At 39.2% G+C, this 25,049-nt stretch overlaps 1 protein-coding gene across 3 annotated transcripts in view; it reads left to right on the top strand.

The window, feature by feature from the left end:
• Positions 1–25,049, top strand: part of LOC100563056 (vascular endothelial growth factor receptor kdr-like) — a 180,177-nt gene that overhangs the window by 78,588 nt on the left and 76,540 nt on the right. For all 3 annotated transcript variants that reach the window (XM_062964097.1, XM_062964098.1, XM_062964096.1), the window contains exons 5-10: positions 8,298–8,460; positions 10,139–10,275; positions 11,720–11,885; positions 12,641–12,755; positions 13,907–14,079; positions 22,666–22,816. In XM_062964097.1, coding sequence (XP_062820167.1) covers positions 8,298–8,460; positions 10,139–10,275; positions 11,720–11,885; positions 12,641–12,755; positions 13,907–14,079; positions 22,666–22,816 — 905 coding nt within the window. The remainder of the gene's footprint in view (positions 1–8,297; positions 8,461–10,138; positions 10,276–11,719; positions 11,886–12,640; positions 12,756–13,906; positions 14,080–22,665; positions 22,817–25,049) is intronic.

The following is a 25,049-nucleotide window of genomic DNA, read 5'->3' as shown; positions in this document are numbered from 1 at the left end:
TAATAATAATATAATAACTTTATTCTTGTATCCCACCTCCATCTCCCAGAAGGGACTCAGGGCAGCTTACACAAGGACAAGCCCAACAACAACATAAATGTACATACGAACAGAAATTTAAAACACTAATTTAAAAACAGTATAGCAATAAAATATAATATAGAAATTCTCGAAAGGATTCGGAGTTTGGTTACTACATTTGATGCACTTTATCTTATCCCAATAGTTAGAAACAATTCTAACGTCCACCTCACCCCAAGTCTCCTACCCTGTTTCCCCTAAAATAAGACATCCCCAGAAAATAAGACCTAGTAGAGGTTTTGCTGAATTGCTAAATATAAGGCCTCCCCAAAAGTAAGACCTAGCAAAGTTTTTGTTTGGAAGCATGCCTGTTGAACAGAACACCAGAGCATGCACGATCGGTGAATGTACATACCATAAAGTGTTGTACATGGAAATATTGGTAGTAACAAGAAATTCTTGATAAGGCTCACAGTTTTTCTGGTTATGTTGGTTTATAATAACTACTGTACAGTATATAATAAATGTTCATTTTTTTGTTCAACAATAAATGTGAATTCTTCTTCATGGAAAAATAAGACATCCCCTGAAAATAAGACCTAGCACATCTTTGGGAGCAAAAATTAATATAAGACACTGTCTTATTTTCGGGGAAACACGGTATCAATTGCAGCATTTTGGCCTCCTACTTCATTCTCTTGTTTACATTATACACTCCGCTCACTATGGCCCAGTTCGTTTTTATAATCTTTGCTTAGGTTGTTTTAGATTATATTAAGTTGATATTACTCTTTTTAATGTTTAATGTTTATAATTGTATTTTTTGTGATGTGTTTTTATTGTTCCAATGATTGTAATTACCCGGGCTTGGCACCATGTGGACTGCTCCGAGTTCCCTCGGGGAGATGGAGGCGGGGTATAAAAATAAAGATATTATTATTATTATTATTATTGACACAATGACATAGTTATGACACAGCGAACAAGATAGATATGCTGGATTTCGTGTCACAAAATAACTTTGTCTGTCTGGATTCGGAAGTCCCACAGTATCTTTGCGTGCTCATTTTCCAAGACTTTTGCAGGTTTGTGATCCCACCAGTTCTTTGCTGCTGGGAGGTGGTACTTGAGGCATAAGTTCCAATGAATCATTTGGGCCACAGAGTTGTGCCTCTGTTTGTAGTCTGTCTGTGTGATTTTTCTTACAGCAGCTGAGGATATGTTGTTGTTGTTATTATTATTTTATTATGGCACAGCAAACAAGATAGACATGCTGGATTTCATATCACAAAATTATTATTATTATTATTATTATCATTATTATTATTTCATCTGGATTCAGAAATTGGATTATATGGCAGTGTAGATCCAGCCTAAGTCTCCTCCCATCAGAAGTTCTGACAGGGTATCTCCAGTCAAAAGACCCTTCTGAGTTTAGGAAAGTCTGGGATCCCTTCAAAAGGTTTTTAGAAGGAAAGACCATTTCAACGTGGGGGTTTCAAATTTGACTATTATAAATTTTAATTTTCACCACTCGTTTAACTTCCTTCTGTGAAAAAAAAAAGGTCATGATGAAGAAAAAAAAGAACTACAGTTCACAATTGCTGGTGGCTTGTGAACAGGTTGTGAAACAGTGAGCTTTTTGCTTTTGCTTTTTGGTGTATTTCTTTGCCAAGTACTTTGCATTTTTATATCGCCATTTGTTCAGATTTTTTTTTCTTTCTTATATAAATATGGACATTTTAGCTTTGTTTTTGGTTTTTGGTTTTCTCTCTCTCCCTTTTTGATCCTTTTTAAATCTTAGTTTTCCCACTTTCTATACAATCAAATGTTCTCACTCTTTCAATGTTAATTTACTCTATCTCAGGGGTCCTCAAACTTTTAAAGTGGAGGGCCGGTTCATGGTCCCTCAGACTATTGCGGGGCCGAATTTTCATTTTTAAAAAAATGAACAAATTCCTATGCACACTACACATCTTATTTGTAGTGCAAACCCCCCCCCCCAACAACAATTACTTATTTATTTATTTACTACATTTATACCCCACCCTCTCTCAGAGCGGCTTACAAGTTGCATGTACATACAATATATTATATTATCAGCATAGCACAATATTAGCATTATATATTACTATATTGTACTATACCACTATACTGTAATATTTTTAGTAATAATATATAATTAATATTATTATATTGTATTATTATTATATTGTATTACATTATAATATTATTTATTTATTTATTTATTTACAGCATTTATATTCCGCCCTTCTCACCCCGAAAGGGACTCAGGGTGGATCACATTACACATATAGGCAAACATTCAATGCCTTTTAACATAGAACAAAGACAAACAAACATAGGCTCCGAGCGGGCCTCGAACTCATGACCTCCTGGTCAGAATTATTCATTGCAGTTAATTGCAGCTGGCTTGCTCTCCCGCCTGCGCCACATTATATGTATACACAATATATTATATTATTACCATCGCACAATATTAGTAAATAAACAATTACAATATTTAAAAATAAAAACAATTTAAACCAACATAAACCTATCAGGATTTCAATGGGGTGTGGGCCTGCTTTTGACCAATGAGATAGTCAAGTAGGATTGTTGTTGTTGTGTGCCTTCAAGTCATTTCAGACTTTGGGCAAGTCTAAGTCTAAAACTGAGGGCGGGGGCCGGGTTAATGACCTTGGAGGGCCGCATCTGGCCCCCGGGCCTTAGTTTGGGGACCCCTGCTCTATCTTATAAGGTAAAACTTCAATAAAAATATATATTAAAAAAAAAAAGAAGTTCTGGAGTAAAGGAACCCTTGGCATCCCAGGCTTGCTTTTCAACATTAAAAGCTCAGAGTGTTATTTTTAGGAGGGGAAACTTTCCTCGCCCTTGACTTTGCGGCAAAGAGCATGCTGGCCATTTCTTGGTAGTGGGCGGATGTGTCCATTTTGGGACGCTACGAAATCCAGGATGGTGATTTCTCTTTGGAAGGAGATGGATGGGGTGGAGCTGCACGAAAAAGGCAAGTGGGCCTTGGAGGTCCAAACTCTTTGGCAAGGTGCGTGTTTTCCTTATCTCTTCCCGTCGAAGGCAAGGACACGGGTTGTTTTCGCCTTTGCTGGGAAACGCGGTGTGGAGACACGCTGACGGCTTCCTGTCCTTCGAGGAAGGAAGGAAAGAGTCGAAAGGATTGGACCAATTTAGCACATCCTCCTCCAAATTTAATAACGGATCCATGGTTTCAAGTTTGACGAACCAAAAAAAGCTTGGGAAAGAGGAAAAGTTGCTCCAGCATTTTGCAACTCTTTGGGTGGCTTATTCTCCCTTGTTTGTCTCTGTCATCTATATATATAAAAGAGTGATGGCATCAGGGCAGCGGACAAAACAACAAAACTACAGGCCCCCCAACCTCGAAATTTGACAACACAACCCATCATCCACGACTCTAGGTTGATACAACAAAAAGAAAAGAAAAATAAAGTCCTAATTACAGGGAGAGGAATAATAGTTTTTATCCAATTGCTGCCAGTTAGAAGGCTAAGCTCCACCCACTTGGTCTCCTAGCAACCTACTCAGCCCAGGGGACAGGCACAGTTAGGCCTCACTTAGGCCTCTTCCACAGATTATCAGATTTTAACTGGATTAGATGGCAGTGTAGACTCAAGGCCCTTCCACACAGCTATATAACCCATTTAGAATCTTATATTATCTGCTTTGAACTGGATTGTCTTGACTCCACGCTGCCATATAATCCACTTCAGTGTGCATACTAAACATAAAGACTACCATACAACAGACATTCAATACCACCACTACCTCAACAATTTCTCACCAACACCACCAGACAAGGCCACAGCAACGCGTGGCCGGGAACAGCTAGTATTTTTTTTAAAAAATATTCCATGAGGAACTGGCTTTTTCAATACAGTAGAGCAGGGGTCCCCAAACTAAGGCCCGGGGGCCGGATGCGGCCCTCCAAGGTCATTTACCTGGCCCCCCACCCTCAGTTTTATAATATAATATTTTTATATCAGTTTTAATAATGTAATATATTGTATATACATATAATATTGATAATAATATTATGGTATACAATATAATACTAATAGTAATACCATATAATAATATTAATTATATGTTATATATTACATATTATATAATAGTATAGTGGTATAGTTCAATATAGTAATATATAATGCTAATATTGTGTTATGCTAATAATATAATATATTGTATGTACATACAGCTGCTCTGAGTCCCCTTTGGGGTGAGAAGGGCGGGATATAAATGCAGTAAATAAATGCAGTAAATAAATGCAGTAAATAAATAATTAATTTTAGACTTAGGCTCAGTCAAAGTCTGAAATGACTTGAAGGCACACAACAACAACAACAATCCTAATTAACTTGACTATCTCATTGGCCAGTAGCAGGCCCACACTTTCCATTGAAATCCTGATAGGCTTATGTTGGTTAAAATTGTTTTCATTTTTAAATATTGTATTGTTTTTTCATTGTTGTAGTTGTTGCACTACAAATAAGACATGTGCAGTATGCATAGGAATTTGTTTTGGTTTTTTTCAAATGATAATTCGGCCCCTCAACAGTCTGAAGAATTGTGGACCGGCCCTCTGCTTCAAAAGTTTGGGGAGCCCTGCAGTAGAGTCTCACTTATCCAACATAACCAGGCCAGCAGAAGCTTGGATAAGCGAATATCCTGGATAATAATAATGAGGGATCAAGGAAAAGCCTATTAAACATCAAATTAGGTTATGATTTTACAAATTAAGCACCAAAACATCATGTTAGACAACAAATTTGACAGAAAAAGTTTTCATTACACATTAATGCTATGTAGTAATTACTATATTTATGAATTTAGCACCAAACTATCATGATATATTGAAAACATTTGACTACAAAAATGGCTTGGATAATCCAGAAGCTTGGATAAGGGAGGCTTGGATAAGTGAGACTCTACTGTATTTTTAATTTAAAAATTTGATAACAAAATGGTCCAAAAGGAAAGCAACATATAAACAAAAACATAGTTAATTAACAAACATACATCTCTACCTATCACTCTAAAACTACCAACATAGACATAAATTAGTTTTCAAACTGGATTTCCAGCTTCTTGTTTGTCGAATTCTCCATCAGTTTCACATGTTTTTCTTCCACTTTGTATCAAACAAATAGTTGACTTCTCTTTTGTTTTAACATTTTCAAGTGAATATCCCAACAGTGGGTTGCTGTGAGTTTTCTGGGCTGGATGGCCATGTTCCAGAAGATGTTTCACCCACATCTGTGGCAGGCATGGTCACCTTGATTAGCATTGAATGGCCTTGCAGCTTCAAAGCCTGGCTGCTTCAAAACCTGGCTGCCATTCAGTGGTAATCAAGGTAGCAAATGTCAACTTTTACACTTGTCTCAAACAGACAAGATTTCTTATTTATTTATTTACAGTATGTCTATTCCGCCCTTCTTTCTCACCCCGAAGGTGACTCAGGGTGGATCACAATGCACATATACATGACAAACATTCAATGCTACTAGACATACGATATATAGACAGACACAGAGGCAACTTAACATTTTCCAGCTTCTGGCTTCATGAGGATATGCTCGATTCCGGCCACAAGGGGAGCTGCCGCTTCATTGTCCACTTGTGATACCCGAGTCCTTGATGGAGTACTTCCTCATTCCTTTTTGAACGCTGCTGGAAGTTTTTATGTTAATTCAGCCTCCCCGCATAAAGCGGTACCTAAATTTTCTACTCAACAGATGCAACTGTCTTTCGAGCTGCTTAGGTCAACAGCGAGCTAGGCTATTAATGATCGGGAGCTTAATCCGACCTGAGCTTCGAACTCATGACTTCTCAGTCAGTAGTGATTTATTGCAGCTGGCTACTAACCATGCCGCTTCATTGTCCACTTGTGACACCCGAGTCCTTGATGGAGTACTTCCTCATTCCTTTTTGCACGCTGCTGGAAGTTTTTATGTTAAATTAGCCTCCCCGCATAATGCGGTACCTAAATTTTCTACTTAACAGATGCAACTGTCTTTCGAGCTGCTTAGGTCAACAGCGAGCTAGGCTATTAATGATCGGGAGCTTAATCCGACCCGAGCTTCGAACTCATGACTTCTCAGTCAGTAGTGATTTATTGCAGCCGGCTACTAACCAGCTGCGCCACAGCGCCTTGGACATTCCACAGATATATAAACCCCACTTGCCTAGTTTCCAACAGACCTCACAACCTCTGAGAATGCCTGCCATAGATGTGGGTGAAACGTCAGGACAGAATGATTCTGGAAAATGTCCATGCAACCCGTAAAACTTACAGCAACCCAGTGAAAAAATGGTTCCAACAGCATTGTTATTTTGTTAATTATTTCCCACGTCTTTATTATCCAATCTCCAAACGTTGGGGCCATGAGGAACTTCTAATACACAGCTCCTTGGAGACGTGCATGCATACATGTAATGCTACATATATGTAATATTTATTCCTCTCCACTTTTTCAACCATGAAGCAATGCTCAAGAGCCATCCTATTCAGCCCTGTGCAGCTTTATTATTCCTATAGCGATGAACATTTCCATCAGGATTTACATTTCTTATGTTCCCATTATACTTTAAAATGACTGCACTCCCTGCCCTTGAAATATTGATAGGAAAGTGCACGGACGGCCAAGACTAAAAACACTATCTCTCTCCATTTCTGTTGAAATCAGATCAGATCCTTAGGTTGGGTTTGAAATCCTGGCTTTTGACAAATAAGATTATTATAGAGTAAAGGTAGACTCATCCCAGCCAGACGCAATAGCACAAAATGAGATGTGGGTGAACGAGAGGTCAAAACTGGTGCCTTCATCAAATAGAGCCATTCGAAGATATATCTTTGTTAGTCTGGAATATCAGTTCGAGCCTAAAATTTATTGGTGGTCTCCCATCCATCCACTAACCAGGGCTCACCCTGCTTAGCATCCAAAATCAGATGGAATCTGGCACCTACAAATTAAAGATTTGCAAAAGGAGAAATAAAAGAAGATTTGCGTTGTCGAAGGCTTTCACGGCCGGAATCACTGGGTTGCTGTGAGTTTTCCAGGCTGTCTGGCTATGTTCCAGAAGCATTCTCTCCTGACGTTTCACCCACATCTGTGGCAGGCATCCTCAGAGGTTGTGAGGTCTGTTGGAAACTAGGAAAGTGAGGTTTATATATCTGTGGAAAGTCCAGGGTGGGAGAAATAACTCTTGTCTGTTTGAGACAAGTGTGAATGTCGCACTTGGCCACCTTGATTAGCAATGAATTGCCTTGCAGCTTCATGCCTGGGCATGAATCAGAGAAGTCAGACATAAGGGCCGGGCTGTGGCGCAGCTGGCTAGTAACCAGCTGCAATAAATCACTACTGATCAAGAGGTCATGAGTTCAAAGCCTGGGTCGGGTTAAGCCCCCAACCATTAAATAGCCCAGCTTGCTGTTGACCTATGCAGCCCCGAAAGACAGTTGCATCTGTCAATTAGGGAAATTTAGGTACGCTTTATGCGGGGAGGCTAATTTAACTAATTTACAACATCATAAAACTGCCAGCAAAACACGAGGAAAGGAATGAGGAAGTACAGCCACTAGTGGACAGTGAAGCAACAGCTCCCCCTGTGGCCGGAATCGTGAAGCTAGAAAAATGTTAAAATGCCCATGTGTCTGTCTATACTGTATGTTGTTTGTCTGTTGGCATTGAATGTTTGCCATATATGTGTTCATTGTAATCCGCCCTGAGTCCCCCAGCATGTCTATCTTGTTTGCTGTGTCATACAATAATAATAATAATAATAATAATAATAATAATAATAATAATAATAATAATAATAATGTTGTAAGCCATCTTGAGCCATCAGGAAAGGCAGGCAACAATAATGATAATGATAATAATAATGATAATAATAATAATAATGATGATTGGCACATTGGGTGTTGTGCCAAAAGATCTCAGCCGGCATTTGGAAACAAGAAACATTGACAAAATTACGATCTGCCTACTGCAAAAGGCCACCCTACTGGGATCTGCACGCATCGTCCGAAAATACATCACACGGTTCTAGACACTTGGGAAGTGTTCGACTTGTGATTTTGTGATACGAAATCCAGCGTATCTATCTTGTTTGCTGTGTCATACAATAAAATAATGTAACCCACTCAAACCATGAGGAGAGGTGGGTAACTAATATGGTGATGGTGGTGATGATGATGATGATGTCTGCTTCTCCTTTAGCATACCTTCCCAAGGACATTCAGCTACGCAAAGAAGGAATGGGATCCCAAAAGAGGCTTTCTCGTCACCTCGCCCTCCTTTGAGTTCTTCAGCACCATGCTCCAGTGCGCGGCCACCCTCAATGGGAAGACGTACACCTCCTACTACATCCCACAGAGAGTGGGTGAGTGGCATCTGGAAAAAGAATTCTGCTTAAGAATGGCACGTTTCCCTCCAGTCTCCAAATTCCTGGCTTCGGGACCCTGAGATTGCCCACATTAGATTTGATTACAACATAATCTCCGTGTCATAATTACTTTTTTAAACATTGCCCATTGAAACACACTGAAGACCTAGCCATTCCTAGAGGGCAGAAACAGGTGCAGCCAGCTCTTGCTGGTAACAAACTGATTCTAATGCCTTCGCTCCCCGTGTGCCTGCTCCGAGTCTGCATCTGGATTTATTGCTGTTTCTTTGTCGGAAGTAAGACTGCTATTTGATTTGGGAATTTATCAGAAACTAAGAATTGGGTTTGCCCTAGGACTTCCTTGCTTTCTTTTGCATTATACCACTGTGTGTGCTGTACTTTATGTTTTGCTGAAGTAAAGCAGTTTTCATTTACAGTAGAGTCTCACTTATCCAACATTCGCTTATCCAACGTTCTGGATTATCCAACGCATTTTTGTAGTCAATGTTTTCAATATATCATGATATTTTGGTGCTAAATTCATAATACAGTAATTACTATGTAACATTACTTCGTATTGAACTACTTTTTCTGTCAAATTTGTTGTATAACATGATGTTTTGGTGCTGAATTTGTAAAATCATAACATAATTTGATGTTTAATAGGCTTTTCCTTAATGCCTCCTTATTATCCAACATATTCGCTTATCCAACATTCTGCTGGCCCGTTTATGTTGGATAAGTGAGACTCTACTGTAAATGTAATAGCAGCAACAATAATAGATAAAAATAATAAATGTAATAATACCAATAATAATAGAGAAAAATAAATGTAATAGTAGCAACAATAATAGAGAAAAATAATAAATGTAATAATACCAATAATAATAGAGAAAAATAATAAATGTAATAATACCAATAATAATAGAGAAAAATAAATGTAATAGTAGCAACAATAATAGAGAAAAATAATAAATGTAATAATACCAATAATAATAGAGAAAAATAATAAATGTACCATATATTCTCGAGTATAAGCTGACCCAAATATGAGCCAACCAGGATCCTCACCCGAGTACAAGCCGAGGGGGGCTTTTTTAGTCCTAAAAAAAGGGCAGAAAAACTAGGCTTATACTCGAGTATATACAGTAGATAGAACAATTTTCTAGTTATCTCTAGATCTTCCAGTGCGATTCTTGAGGTGTTGCCAATGTTATTTTGCACTTTATTGTCCATTTCAACCGTGAAATACCTTCCCCATTCTGGCACATTCTGTACTGGGTTTTATGAATTAGTCTCCTGTTTTTAATATTGTATGCTTCATGTTGATTTTATCGATTGTTTTACTGATAATTGAGGTTTTATTGGTATAAATGTTTTATTGTTGTATCATTGATATTTGATTGTTTTATCGGGCTAGGCCCCATGTAAGCCGCCCCGAGTCCCTTCGGGGAGATGGGGTGGGGTATAAAAATAAAGTTATTATGCTTATTATTATTATTATTATTATGGTCAACTCCCACCAGACATTGGCCACAGAGTCAAGTTGAAGATTCCTAAAGAGAACATCTTTCCAGAAATCTCTAAGTCCTCCAGTATGATTCTGTAGTTGGCTTCCAGCAGGCCTTCATCGTTGTTCACAGTCTTGACCGTTGATGGTTTTTATTTCTTTCAGAGAAGAATGTCTGGAACCTGACCCTAACAGCGACCCCCGAGAAGCTTCTCATAGGAGACACCCTTCACTTGGAGTGCAAAGCCAAGACCAAGTACAACGGTCGGATCCCAGTGGTGTGGACAGGCCCTGGGAGCAGTGTGAGTAGCTTGAATTATTTCATCTTTTATCTGCTGCTGAAAGCCTGGAGGTTGCCATTGCCTTGTGCCATGGACTCAGATAACCCAGGAACAAAAATCACAGTCCAGGAGAAGCGGGACAATTTGCAAGAACAACTTCCTACTGTGTGATGACAAATCAAATGAGAACTCCTGGATAAAACGGATAGTTTGCTATTGTGTGATGGTGGTAGGAAAATAATATAATAATAATAATAATAACTTTATTTTTATACCCCGCCTCATCTCCCCGAAGGGACTTACATGGGGCCTAGCCCGATAAAACAATCAATATCAGTAACACGACTATGAAACAATTATACCAGTAAAACATCAATAGCAATAAAACAATCGTTAAAATCGGCAAGAAGCATACGAAAAACATACAATATTAAAACAAGAGACTAATTCATAAAATCATCCATTTAATTTCAAGACAGAGTATGTCTGAGCTGTAGTATGGTAAACCTATGTAAGAAATATTGAAAATCAACAGTGTATTTTTAATAAGAAAAACGATGTACAAGCACTGAAAGAGTTAAAATGATGCAACGATTAACATTAAGTCTAGTTGTGTCCGACTGTACACTGAAGTGGATTATATGGCAGTGTGGAGTCAAGATAATCCAGTTCAAAGCCGATAATATCTATATATATAAAAGAGTGATGGCATCACGGCAGCGGACAAAACAACAAAAGTAAACACCCCACAACCTCGAAAATTGACATCACAACCCCTCATCCATGCCTCTAGGTTGATACAACAAAATGAAAAGAAAAATAAAGTCCTAATTAGAGGGAGAGGAATAATTGTTTTTATCCAATTGTTGCCAGTTAGAAGGCTAAGCTCCGCTCACTTGGTCTCCTAGCAACCCACTCAGCCCAGGGGACCCTTTACCTTAACTACCACCAATTCCTCAATACTTTATTTCCCATACCACCATACTTCGTCACAGCAATGGGTGGCTGGGCACAGCTAGTAAGATTATAAATGGGTTATATAGCTGTATGGAAGGGCCTTGAGTCTACACTGCCATATAATCCAGTGCAAATCTGCTAATCTGTATTTTATAGGCAGTGGGGAAGAGGCCTAAGTGAGGCCTAACTCTGCCTGTCCCCTGGGCTGAGTGGGTTGCTAGGAGACCAAGTGGGCTGAGCTTAGCCTTCTAACTGGCAGCAATTGGATAAAAACAATTCTTCCTCTCCCTCTAATTAGGACTTTATTTTTCTTTTCTTTTTGTTGTATGAACGTAGAGGCATGGATGAGGGGTTGTGCTGCCAAGTTTGGTGTTTCTGGGATGTGTAGTTTTGTTGTTTTGTCCTAGGCCGAAATTTCATTACCGTTTTATATATATAGCTAGAAGATTATATGGATATTGAGTCAAGCTCATACCCTCCTTGTTTCTTGTCTCGGTCCTTCTTCTAGAACTACTATGCTTCAAGAGTTTTGGACCAGAGTCAGCCTGTCTACAAGGGCTCCAGCAACGTCACCATCCACAACGTGACCCTGGAAAACAAAGGAACGTACACCTGCAAAGTCTTCAACACAACGCGTGGAGATCTGACGGCCAGCGTCGCTGTTGCAGTATATAGTAAGAAGGGCTTCTACATGGATGATCTCAATCTTGCAATAGAAACCATTTGTAAAATACGTAGCAATGAAGCATCAAATCTTTACTTATTTAATCCTTCCATGAAACCTTATTGCATGGAAGGATTAAATAAGTAAAGATTTAATGTTAGATTGCTATTTTGTAAATAGTTTCTACAGCAGCATTGATATCGTCCGGAAATACTTTCTGTCTTTTTCATGCTGTTATTATTACAGTAGAGTCTCACTTATCCAACATAAACGGGCCGGCAGAATGTTGGATAAGCGAATATGTTGGATAATAAGGAGGCATTAAGGAAAAGCCTATTAAACATCAAAATAGGTTATGATTTTACAAATTAAGCACCAAAACATCATGTTAGACAACAAATTTGGCAGAAAAAGTAGTTCAATACGCAGTAATGCTATGTAGTAATTACTGTATTTATGAATTTAGCACCAAAATATCACAATATATTGAAAACATTGACTACAAAAATGTGTTGGATAATCCAGAACGTTGGATAAGCGAGTGTTGGATAAGTGAGACTCTACTGTATTATCATCCTTATCATCCTGCTTTAGTCAAATCGGTTGACAATAAAACCAATACAATACAATGAAACCTCAAAATGTACAAACATGGTAATGGAGTTCAGTGGGGGAACAACTAATAACTTTTAGCACCTACACATTTGATGTTGTCAAAAATCCTGATATTGATGTTAATGACTGGCATTCTTTTTCTTATTAAAGAGAAAGCTTTCCTCCGAGTGTATAAGAAGAAGCAGTATTACGAGGTCTTGGAAGGACATCGGTTGCTGAAACTGACTTGGAAAGTTGACGCTGTTCCCAACCCCAGTGTGACCTGGTAAGAATCAAGGATTTACTTTGAACTGATTAAAAAGACGCATCTACACTGTAGAATTAATGCCCTTTGATTCCACTTGAATTGCTGTGGCTCAATGCAAACATTAAAATAGGATTAAATATTGACAGTATTAAACATAAACAATTAAAAGCCTTAAAACCAGTTAGTTAATTAATTAAATGATGATCATGATGACAATGATCACGCCTACCTATATTTTATAATGTTTTTTTATTTTATAATGTGTAATCTCACATATCTACACTGTACATTTTATAATGTGTTTTTATCAGTTTTAATTTTTTAACTGTTTTATATTGTACTGTATAATTTTTATATATGCGTTTTATTGCAAGCCGCCCTGAGTCCCCTGTTGGGTGAGAAGGGCGGGATATAAATATTGTAATAAATAAATAATAAATAAATAAATGATGATGATGAACACTGCTTTCACCTGTGGGATGTGCCGGGCTGTGGCGCAGGCTGGTTAGCAGCCAGCTGCAACAAATCACTCTGACCAAGAGGTCATGAGTTCGAGGCCAGCCCGAGCCTGGGTCTTTCTCTGCCTCGGTTCTATGTTATGGCATTGAATGTTTGCCTTATATGTTTGCGATGTGATCCGCCCTGAGTCCCCTTCGGGGTGAGAAAGAAGGGCGGAATATAAATACTGTAAGTAAGTAAATAAATAAATCACCAAGTAGAAAGTCTGGACCATGAAGTCCTTCTTTCCATGCTCTTTGGGCCCTTCCACACAGCTATATAACCCAGAATATCAAGGCAGATCATCCACAATATCTGCTTTGAGCTAGGTTATCCGAGTCCGCACTGCCATATAATCCAGTTCAATGTGGATTTTATTCATCTGTGCGGAAGGAGCCCTTGATTCATGTGAAAGTCATTGGCGAATCCCAAGAAATTCTCTCCGTGATTGCAATTTTGCTACTTCTCCTTTCTCCAACATCACTTGGATGACAACCCATCATCTCCTGTCATTATGACCAACCATCATTTGTTTTGTGATGATGGGAATTGTACCAATTTTGGGAAGGCTGTGCAAGGTGGCACATCTTCATGACAACAACCCAACCGATGCCAGGGTTTCCTCTCTGTTTCTCGTCTTAACTGTCCGTCATTCTTGTGGGTCAACGCAGGTACAAGGACGGCAAGCCACTGCCTACAAACAACTGCTATGAACCCGATCCTGCAAAGTACAAACTAATCATCAGGGACGTGAGTGCAAAACATGCAGGGAACTATACCATACTCCTCAACAACGTGAAGCATGGCCTCTCTAGAAACCACACCATCCAAGTGGTTGTGTTAGGTAAGCACTGGAGATTTTTTTTTGCTTTCATACAAGCCGTGCTCAACATTCAAGGCTATCTTAGAAAATACTCAAAATATCATCTTCATGGATGGTCAAGGATGCAATTTACCAGAAGAAGCTTCAAAATATAATAGAAACGGAAAGAAATGATAGATTCCCAAGGGCCGGGCTGTGGCGCAGCTGGCTAGTAACCAGCTGCAATAAATCACTACTGACCAAGAGGTCATGAGTTCAAAGCCCGGGTCGGGTTAAGCCCCCGACCATTAAATAGCCTGGCTTGCTGTTGACCTGTGCAGCCCCAAAAGACAGTTGCATCTGTCAAGTAGGGAAATTTAGGTACGCTTTATGCTTTATGTGGGGAGGCTAATTTAACTAATTTACAACATCATAAAACTGCCAGCAAAACACGAGGAAAGGAATGAGGAAGTACAGCCACCAGTGGACAGTTAAGCAACAGCTCCCCCTGTGGCCGGAATTGTGAAGCTGGAAAAATGTTAAAATGCCTCTGTGTCTGTCTATACTGTATGTTGTTTGTCTGTTGGCATTGAATGTTTGCCATATATGTGTTCATTGTAATCCGCCCTGAGTCCCCTTCGGGGTGAGAAGGGCGGAATATAAATACTGTAAATAAATGTTCATTTACAGACATACAAGAGCTGTTCAAGCATCCTACTACCATTACTTCTACTCCAACAAGGAGATATTAGTAAATACCAAAGAGCGAGGAGGGGAATGTTCAAATGTAAGGTTTCAGAATGCTATTTTTGGACTGCACTTCCCAGAATCCCAGGTCCAGTTTCAAGGCTACCTGAGGGATTCTTCAGATATGTCATATCCAATGCTACTCAGTGTTGGAGGTGTGTCCTCAGAGGAGATGTTATGCTTTGTTTGCACAGGAACATAGACATCTTGTAGGTCCAGATGTTTTGGACTTCAACTCCCAGAAATCCCAGCCTTCTTTCCATCTGTAAGGAATTGTGGGAGCTCAAGTCCAAAACACCCGGAGGCCCAAAGGTTGGGAACCACCGGACATGGAAGCAAAGAGTTCTTGATAGCTTCTGCAACTTGGTTGGTCTTGAAGTCTCTTGATGCTTCAGGACCAACCAAGTTGCAGAAGCTACCTAGATCCAGAACTCTTTTTATAATGTGTTTGCTTCCATGTCCAGTGGTTCCCAACTTTTGGGCCTCCAGGTGTTTTGAACTTCGTCTCCCACAATTCCTTACAGCTGATAAGATGGCTGGGATTTCTGGGAGTTGAAATCCAAACACCTAGAGGTCCAAAGGATGGGAACCACTGATGTAGACAGACATGGCTTTGTTCCTCCAGGTGTTGATAGACCTACAAGGCAAAGCAAGTAGACTAAGGCCCCTTCCACACAGCTGTATAAAATCCACATTGAACTGGATTATATGGCAGTGTGGACTCAGATAATCCAGTTCAAAGCAGATATTGTGGGGGTCCATCTAGACCAGGGGTCCACAAACTTTTTAAAGCAGAGGGCCGGTCCACAATCCTTTGGACTGTGGAGGGGCCGAATTATCATTTGGGGAAAAAAACCAAACAAATTCCTATGCACACTGCACATATCTTATTTGTAGTGCAAAACAACAACAACAACAACAATGAAAGAACAATACAATATTTAAAAATGAAAATAATTTTAACCAACATAAACTTATCAGGATTTCAATGGGAAGTGTGGGCCTGCTTCTGGCCAATGAGATAGTCAGGTTAATTAGGATTGTTGTTGTTGTTGTTGTTGTGTGTCTTCAAGTCATTTCAGACTTTGGGCAAGCCTAAGTCTAAAATTATTTATTTATTCATTTACTACATTTATTTACTACATTTATATCCCACCCTTCTCACCCTGAAGGGAACTCAGAGCAGCTGTATGTGTACATACAATCTATATATATAAAAGAGTGATGGCATCAGGGCAGCGGACAAAACAACAAAACTACAGGCCCCCCAACCTCGAAATTTGACAACATAACCCATCATTCACGGCTCTAGGTTGATACAACAAAAAAAATAAAAATAAAAATAAAGTCCTAATTACAGGGAGAGGAATAATAGTTTTTATCCAATTGCTGCCAGTTGGAAGGCTAAGCTCCGCCCACTAGGTCTCCTAGCAACCTACTCAGCCCAGGGGACAGGCGGATTTAGGCCTCACTTAGGTCTCTTCCACAGATTATCTAATTTGCACTGGATTATATGGCAGTGTAGACTCAAGGCCCTTCCACATCTATATAACCCATTTAGAATCTTATATTATCTGCTTTGAACCGACTCCACACTGCCATATAATCCACTTCAGTGTGCATACTAAACATAAAGACAGCCATACAACAGACATTCAATACCACCACTACCTCAACAATTTCTCACCAACACCACCACACAACGCCACAGCAACGTGTGGCCGGGCACAGCTAGTATATTATATTATTAGCTTAGCACAATATTAGCATTATACTATATTGAACTATACCACTATACTGTAATATTATATGTAATATATAACATATAATTAATATTATTATATGATATTACTGTTAGTATTGTATTGTATAAAATGATAGTATTATTATCAATATTATATGTATATATATTATATTATTAAAACTGATATAAAAATACTATATTATAAATGAGGGCGGGGGCCAGGTAAATTACCTTGGAGGGCCGCATCTGGCCCCCGGGCCTTAGTTTGGGGACCCCTGATCTAGACAGTACCTTTATCCCAAGAGCTCTTGCAGCAAACTGGAGGGTGGTCAGACGCCATTCCCTGTCAACCCAGAAGCCATCTCTACAAAAGGAAAAAAAACACGAGATTTCCAGGTACGGGAATATCACGGTTTTTAGCCGAATATCCAGATCTTCATATGTTTTTATGTCCCTGCAATTGGAAATCGTGGGATTTTTCCCCGGGTTTGTTCCCGGGTTTTGGATGCTTGTTCCTGATTGGTTGGTTCCTAAAAAGAAGGCAACACTTGAGTAGAAGGCAAAAACATTGTCCTGGGAAGAGGAACTTCATCCTTGACATGTTTTAATGAAGTTTGTGGCAGAAAAATGAACCTCCTGGGGTGCAACAAGTACTTTCACACTAAATAGTACACAATGGAACAGGAACAGACACTTTCAAACCAGGAACAGAATGCCATCATTACTATAATTACTCAGACCTTGTTGTATGGCCATCTGTGCAGACCGGTTTCGTGGTGTACTTGTGCCAGGGAACAACAGGATGGGTTGCCGGGTTATACAAATCATTCATCATTAGGTGTCCGCTGACAACATGTGTAGTTTCGTAAATGGCATGGCAAAAACTTAGTACTGGCTGTTGGGACATGGATGTGCTGGAGAGGAATGTAAATACAGTAGAGTCTCACTTATCCAACATAAACGGGCCGGCAGAATGTTGGATAAGTGAATATGTTGGATAATAAGGAGAGATTAAGAAAAAGCCTATTAAACATCAAAATAGGTTATGATTTTACAAATTAAGCACCAAAATATCATGTTATACAACAAATTTGACAGAAAATGTAGTTCATTACACATTAATGCTATGTAGTAATGACTGTATTTACGAATTTAGCACCAAAATATCACGATATATTGAAAACATTGTCTACAAAAATGCGTTGGATAATCCAGAACGTTGGATAAGTGAGACTCTACTGTACTGAGAGCCAAAGTCATGCAAATGGCTAATAGGAAAAGCAATATATAACCCAGGAACAGCACCCTATTGTTCCATGCCACAAATACACAACCAAATCTGTCTGGACAGATAGCCAGGCAGCCAGGCTGTAAAATAGTAGATAATAATGACAAAGTTCTGACTTAAAAGTGTGTTACATATGTTTGGAAGGGCTGTGTGCATGACTTGGGGCAGAAAGTGCCCTCAAATCACCCAATTTTGGGACGTGAGAGACTTTGAGGGCTAGGAGAGTACTTCTAGTGCCACCAAAGTGGGATTAAGCGGGTGCATCCACCGCGGTTGCAGAACCATCTGTGTCCGTTCTGGCGTTTAGCATTTAATCCTCGTGCCTTTTCTTTTCGGCCTGACAGGTGAATAGTTTTCCAGGGCAAGGTTCACGGAAATCTCATTTGACTCTGGCGTCCCCTCGATTTCTCGCATGGCCTTCGGAGTTAGTGCCGGTTGGCTGGGCGGCACACCGCTCGGGGCTAATGGGTTTTCTCATATGCCCACCCCGGGATGCATGAAAGGATCGGCTGTTCCTCATGTAAATAGAGGTCCAAACACAAAGCCAGTCGGCGTAAAATTGGTGGGCAGCTAACGAAGGGCGCCCTTGCCCTCTGGATGCCGGCCATCTCCGCTAATGGTTTCCGCAAGCTTTTCGTGCCCATATTTGTGTACAATTTCATGCCCGAGCAGCCGCTTGTCGCAGATCGGAATTAATCGAGGGGCATTATTGGAATTACTGTAAATACGCTGCTGATTGCAAGGATGCCAGCTCCATGAAAGAGGGTCATTTATACTCGGTGTTGAAATCTTACTCTGCAGGTGATAAAGCCGTGAATGCTTCATTTTTGGTGAAGCATTGCTCCCCAATGCACTGCAAAGAATATGTCAAGATCGCATTTATTTATTTATTTATTTTTATATTATGTATTTATTGAGATTTTATATACAATAAGAAGAGATGGAAAAAATTTGGTATACATCGAAAGTGGGAGAACAATATTTTTGTTATAGAAAAGTAGGAAAAGTCAAGAAAGAGAAAAAAAACAGAGTGATATTGGAAAAAAAGAAATTCTATATATATACAGTAGAGTCTCACTTATCCAACACTCGCTTATCCAACGTTCTGGATTATCCAACGCATTTTTGTAGTCAATCTTTTCAATACATTGTGACATTTTGGTGCTAAATTTGTAAATATAGTAATTACTACATAGCATTACTGCACATTGAACTACTTTTTCTGCCAAATTTGTTGTCTAACATGATGTTTTGGTGCTTAATTTGTAAAATCATAACCTAATTTGATGTTTAATAGGCTTTTCCTTAATGCCTCCTTATTATCCAACATATTTGCTTATCCAACATTCTGCCAGCCCGTTTATGTTGGATAAGTGAGACTCTACTGTACATATATATATCTGCACACTCACATATCTATATATATAAAAGAGTGATGGCATCACGGCGACCCACAAAACAACAAAACTACATGCCCCCCAACCTCGAAATTTGACAACACAACCCATCATCCACGCCACTAGGTTGATACAACAAAAAGAAAAGAAAAATAAAGTCCTAATTAAAGAGAGAGAAATAATTGCTTTTATCCAATTGCTGCCAGTTAGAAGGCTAAGTTCCTCCAGCTTGCTCTCCTAGCAACCCAATAAAAATAATAAAAAACACTAAAAAAAATTAAAAACACTAAAAAATTAATACAAAAAATTACTATAATAACAGAAAATAACTAAAAATAATACAAGAAAATAATAAAATATAATAAATAAAAAGATAACTTACAATAAAATTAATTAAAAAATACAAATACGTCAAATAAAAATTACACAACAATTTTTGACCAACACCACCACCACTTTGCCACAGCAACGCGTGGCCGGGCACAGCTAGTGTATATATATATATATACACACATACATATACACACACACACACACACACACACACACACATACATATACACAAAATAAAACAATTAAAAAAAATTAAAAGTTCTAGACTTCCAACCTGCTCTTGCTATTCCTTAAACCGTCGTAATTAATATTCCATTAAACTACATCCCTTTCATCCTCTTCTAATCTTGGAAATGTTAAGCTTCAGCAGATCGCATTTATTTACTTATTTATTTATTTATTTATTTATTGACAGTATGTCTATTCCGCCCTTCTTTCTCACCCCGAAGGGGACTCAGGGCGGATCACAATGTACACATACATGACAAACATTCAATGCCATTGGACATACGACACACACAGAGGCTATTTAACACTTTCCAGCTTCCGGCTTTGTGAGGGTATGCTCAATTCCGGCCACAGGGGGAGCTGCTGCTTCCTCATCCACTGTGACGCCGAGTCCTTGATGGAGTACTTCCTCATCTTCCAGCGTGCATGCTGCTGGACATTTTTATGGTGTTGTAAATTAGTTCAATTAGCCTCCCTGCATAACTGCTGCTCAGTCGCATAGTCGTTTCCGACTCTTCGTGACCTCATGGACCAGTCCACACCAGTCCCTAAATTTCCTACTTGACAGATGCAACTGTCTTTCGGGTTGCTTAGGTAAACAACGAGCTGGGGCTATGTAATGGTCGGTCACTCAATCCAACCCAGACTTCGAACTCATAACCTCTCGGTCGGTAGTGATTTATTGCAGCTGGCTACTAACCAGCTACGCCACAGCCTGGCCCTGCTAAGCATGGGAGCCCCCAGTGGTGCAGTGTATTAAAGCGCTGAGCTGCTGCACTTAATAATAAATAATAAAACTTTATTTATATACCACCCTATCTCCCGGATGGGACTCAGGGCGGTTTCCAATCATAAAAACAACACAAACATTACATAACAACATAATAACACATTATTAAGCAAAGTAAAAATACAATTATAGAAATAAATAACATTTACATGACCTGATCAAGGGGACGGGAACCATAAACCCAATATATTAAAATGTATCATTTTAAGTTAGAGAAATCTTGTGCAATATATTATATAACTTGTGGACCGAAAGGTTGCAGGTTCGAATCCGGAGTGTGAAGTGAGTGCCCGCTGTTAGCCCCGGCTTATGCCAACCTAGCAGTTTGAAAACATGCAAATGTGAGTAGATCAATAGGTACTGCTCCGGCGGGAAGGTAACAGCATTCCATGTAGTTATGCCGGCCACATGACCATGGAGGTGTCTGAGGACAACGCCGGCTCTTTGGCTTAGAAATGGAGATGAGCACCAACCCCAGAGTTGGACACGACTGGACCTTTACATTTACCTAAGCATGGGCCACCCTCGATCCTGATCCATCCCATCGGCAGATGGAAATCGGTTTGGCAAGAGGAGCGTAACCTTGTTGCTGGCTTTGCAAGTAGGATTTTAGCATCTCCGGGAGGTGGCTGAACACTTAATGGGAGACAGAAAAAATATATCTTTTCCCCCGTACATATTTGTACATCAAGGGTTTTCCAAGAAGTTGGTGGGTCGCTGTGTTTGTGTTGTTCCCGGATTACGTTTGAGTCTTGAGCCAAGGTTTTGAGAAGCGCATCGTCTTGAAGTATTTGAACCGGGTGGGAAGGGAGCAAGCAGCTGGCCACCCATGCATCCTGGCCAGCCAAGAAGGAAAACGGGAGAAAACACTTCTTAGAGTCAAGCAACAAGGATGTTTCACACTCGCCCCAGGACACATAAACCCAACCCAAGAGGCCTCTGTGCAGGCTTTTTGGACAAAGTCAGCTTTTGAGCTATTTTACAAAATGTAACAAGCTAGCCGCACGTTTGCAACCATTTCCTACTATTTTCTCTTGGGCTGAACCAAGTTTTGCTCCATTGTCGAAGCTGAATATCCCATATTCGAAATATTTGGGGCCAAAAGTGTTTGGAATTATTTTGGGGGGGGGGAGGATGCAGGCGAAACATCAGGAGAGAATGCTTCTTGAACATGACCATGCAGCTCGGAAAACTCAAAGCAACCGGTCAGGAAAGCCTTTGAAAGCATATAGTAGTATAGCACAATATAATATATAATACTAGTATACTAATACAGTAGAGTCTCACTTATCCAACACTCGCTTATCCAACGTTCTGGATTATCCAACGCATTTTTGTAGTTGAAGTTTTCAATAAATCGTGATATTTTGGTGCTAAATTCGTAAATACAGTAATTACTACATACCATTACTGTGTATTGAACTACTTTTTCTGTCAAAATTGTTGTATAACATGATGTTTGGGTGCTTAATTTGTAAAATCATAATCTAATTTGATGTTTAATAGGCTTTTTCTTTTTTCTCCTTATTATCCAACATATTTGCTTATCCAACGTTCTGCCGGCCCATTTACGTTGGATAAGCGAGACTCTACTGTACCTACATTAGCATGCCTTTACTCACCTACTAACACACAACTACGGAGATTATTAGTACAGTAGAGTCTCACTTATCCAACATAAACGGGCCAGCAGAATGTTGGATAAGCGAATATGTTGGATAATAAGGAGAGTAAGGAGAAGCCTATTAAACATCAAATTAGGTTATGATTTTACAAATTAAGCACCAATACATCATGTTATACAACGAATTTGACAGAAAAAGTAGTTCAATAGGCAGCAATGCTATGTAGTAATTACTGTATTTATGAATTTAGCACCAAAATATCACAATATATTGAAAACATTGACTACAAAAATGCGTTGGATAATCCAGAACGTTGGATAAGTGAATGTTGGATAAGTGAGACTCTACTGTACTATACAATGGCACTACCATTTCAATAATATTCATGTAATTCCTGGGTCTTAGACTTCTTATTGTTGTGAAAGAAAGAACAAGTTTGTCCAAGAGTGACCTTTCTTCCTCCCTTTCCTTTCCAGAGAGGCCCAAAATCTATGAAAAGGAGACGGATTTCTACAAGCCGGACTTGGTCTCCAAAGGAGAGGAGCAGAGCCTCCAATGCACAGCAAGCGGGACTCCGCTGCCCAGCATCCACTGGGAATGGGAGCCCTGCAGCCATGCCGACAGCCAGTAAGTGTGCCAATTTCATCCTATGGACCCAGGTGAATCCCTTAGTTGCCGTTCCTTGTTATTTGCAACACATGCAGGGCTTGGTTTTGAAGATGCTGAAAAAATGAAGTGCTGTTTGACTTCCCATCTGTGCTTCGGAGACTCTTTTTTCGTTTTCCTTTAACTTTTGTCATTTTCTCTAACCTCCTTTCCATTAGTTCACTGCTATATACAAAACAGATAATAATAATAATAATAATAATAATAATAATAATAATAATAATAATAATTGGAACTTATGCCTCAAGTACCACCTCCCAGCAGCAAAGAACTGGTGGGATCACAAACCTGCAAAAGTATTGGAAAATGAGCACGCAAAGATACTGTGGGACTTCCGAATCCAGACTGACAAAGTTCTGGAACACAACACACCAGACACCACAGTTGTGGAAAAGAACAAGGTTTGGATAATTGATGTTGCCATCCCAGGTGACAGTCGCATTGACGAAAAACAACAGGAAAAACTCAGCCGCTATCAGGACCTCAAGATTGAACTTCAAAGACTCTGGCAGAAACCAGTACAGGTGGTCCCGGTGGTGATGGGCACACTGGGTGCTGTGCCAAAAGATCTCAGCCGGCATTTGGAAACAATAGACATTGACAAAATCACCATCTGCCAACTGCAAAAGGCCACCCTGCTGGGATCTGCACGCATCATCAGAAAATACATCACACAGTCCTAGACACTTGGGAAATGTTCGACTTGTGGTTTTGCGAAACGAAATCCAGCATATCTATCTTGTTTGCTGTGCCATACAACGTCGTTGTGTTGATAATAATAATAATTTTATTCTTATATCCCACCCCATCTCCCCGGAGGGACTCGGGGCGGCTTACATGGGGCCATGCCCAGACACGACAGCACAAATCAGATAAAACATTAAACCGAGCAGTAAAACTTCAACATGATTAAAAACAGTCATAAAAGTCAATATACACAATAATATTAAAATCCAGATCTATCGTAAGATCCATTTTTATTTTTCTCAGGAATTTTATAACGTTTGTCCAATCAGTCTTATTTTTCTCTTATTTTTTGTGTCAAAAATATCCATTTGTGTAATGTCCAATGTTGTGGTTAGCCAATCTTTCCAATTCGGAGGTTCTTTTCTTTTCCAAACTCTTGCTAAGGTCAGTCTAGCCGCAGTGCGAATGTAAAATAATACTCTATCATTGTTTTTCTTTAATACAGTAGAGTCTCACTTATCCAACATAAACGGGCCAGCAGAACGTTGGATAAGCAAATATGTTGGATAATAAGGAGAGATGAAGGAGAAGCCTATTAAACATCAAATTAGGTTATGATTTTACAAATTAAGCACCAAAACATCATGTTATACAACAAATTTGGCAGAAAAAGTAGTTCAATAGGCAGTAATGCTACGTAGTAATTACTGTATTTACGAATTTAGCACCAAAATATCACGATGTATTGAAAACATTGACTACAAAAATGTGTTGGATAATCCAGAACGTTGGATAAGCGAATGTTAGATAAGTGAGATTCTAATGTATTGAGTTTGAGAATCCTAGTAGGTACATTTCTGGTTTTAATTTGAATTTGGTTCCTATCATCTTTTGTATCATTTGGTGAATTGTCTTCCAAAATTATTTGATTTTCCCACATGTCCACCATTGGTGAAAGAAGGCTCCTATTTTTTTCCCACATTTCCAACATAATTTAGAGTTCTTTTTGTTGAATTTTGCTAATCTGTCCAGGGTATAATACCAACGGAACTGCATCTTATACCAATTTTCTCTTATATCTGTTGTCGCTGGGTATTTTATTATTTTTTCCAGATCTCTTCCCAATGGTCAATTTAAATTTATTTTTCTTCTCCTCTTTGTTTCACTCCCTGTCTCTCTTCTCACCATTCTTTACTACTTGGTTTTTGTTCTCCCACTTTCACTGCATCTACAATTACAAGAAATAAATTAAAATTATTATGCAAAAAGAAAAAAGAAAAGAAAATTTGCAGTGTAAGACATGGGATTTGCTGAAATGCTGGAAAAGGGAGGTGACAGCTGCTGGAGATAAACAACACGTTGTTTGCCAAGAAAGTAGGTGGTTTTTAGTACTAAACCTTGAGATGTTGGGAAAATTGTTCAGGACTAAGTTTGGATTTTAAAAGCCCCAAACAGGAGAAACGCTGCTAGATCTCATATAACCTTCCATCTAACTTCCAAGCACAAC

This window comes from Anolis carolinensis, unplaced genomic scaffold (assembly GCF_035594765.1).
Source record: "Anolis carolinensis isolate JA03-04 unplaced genomic scaffold, rAnoCar3.1.pri scaffold_12, whole genome shotgun sequence".
NCBI classification, from domain to species: domain Eukaryota; kingdom Metazoa; phylum Chordata; class Lepidosauria; order Squamata; family Dactyloidae; genus Anolis; species Anolis carolinensis.
The sequence above is the reverse complement of the archived record's forward strand: the minus strand, read 5'-3'. Positions and strand labels throughout refer to the sequence as shown.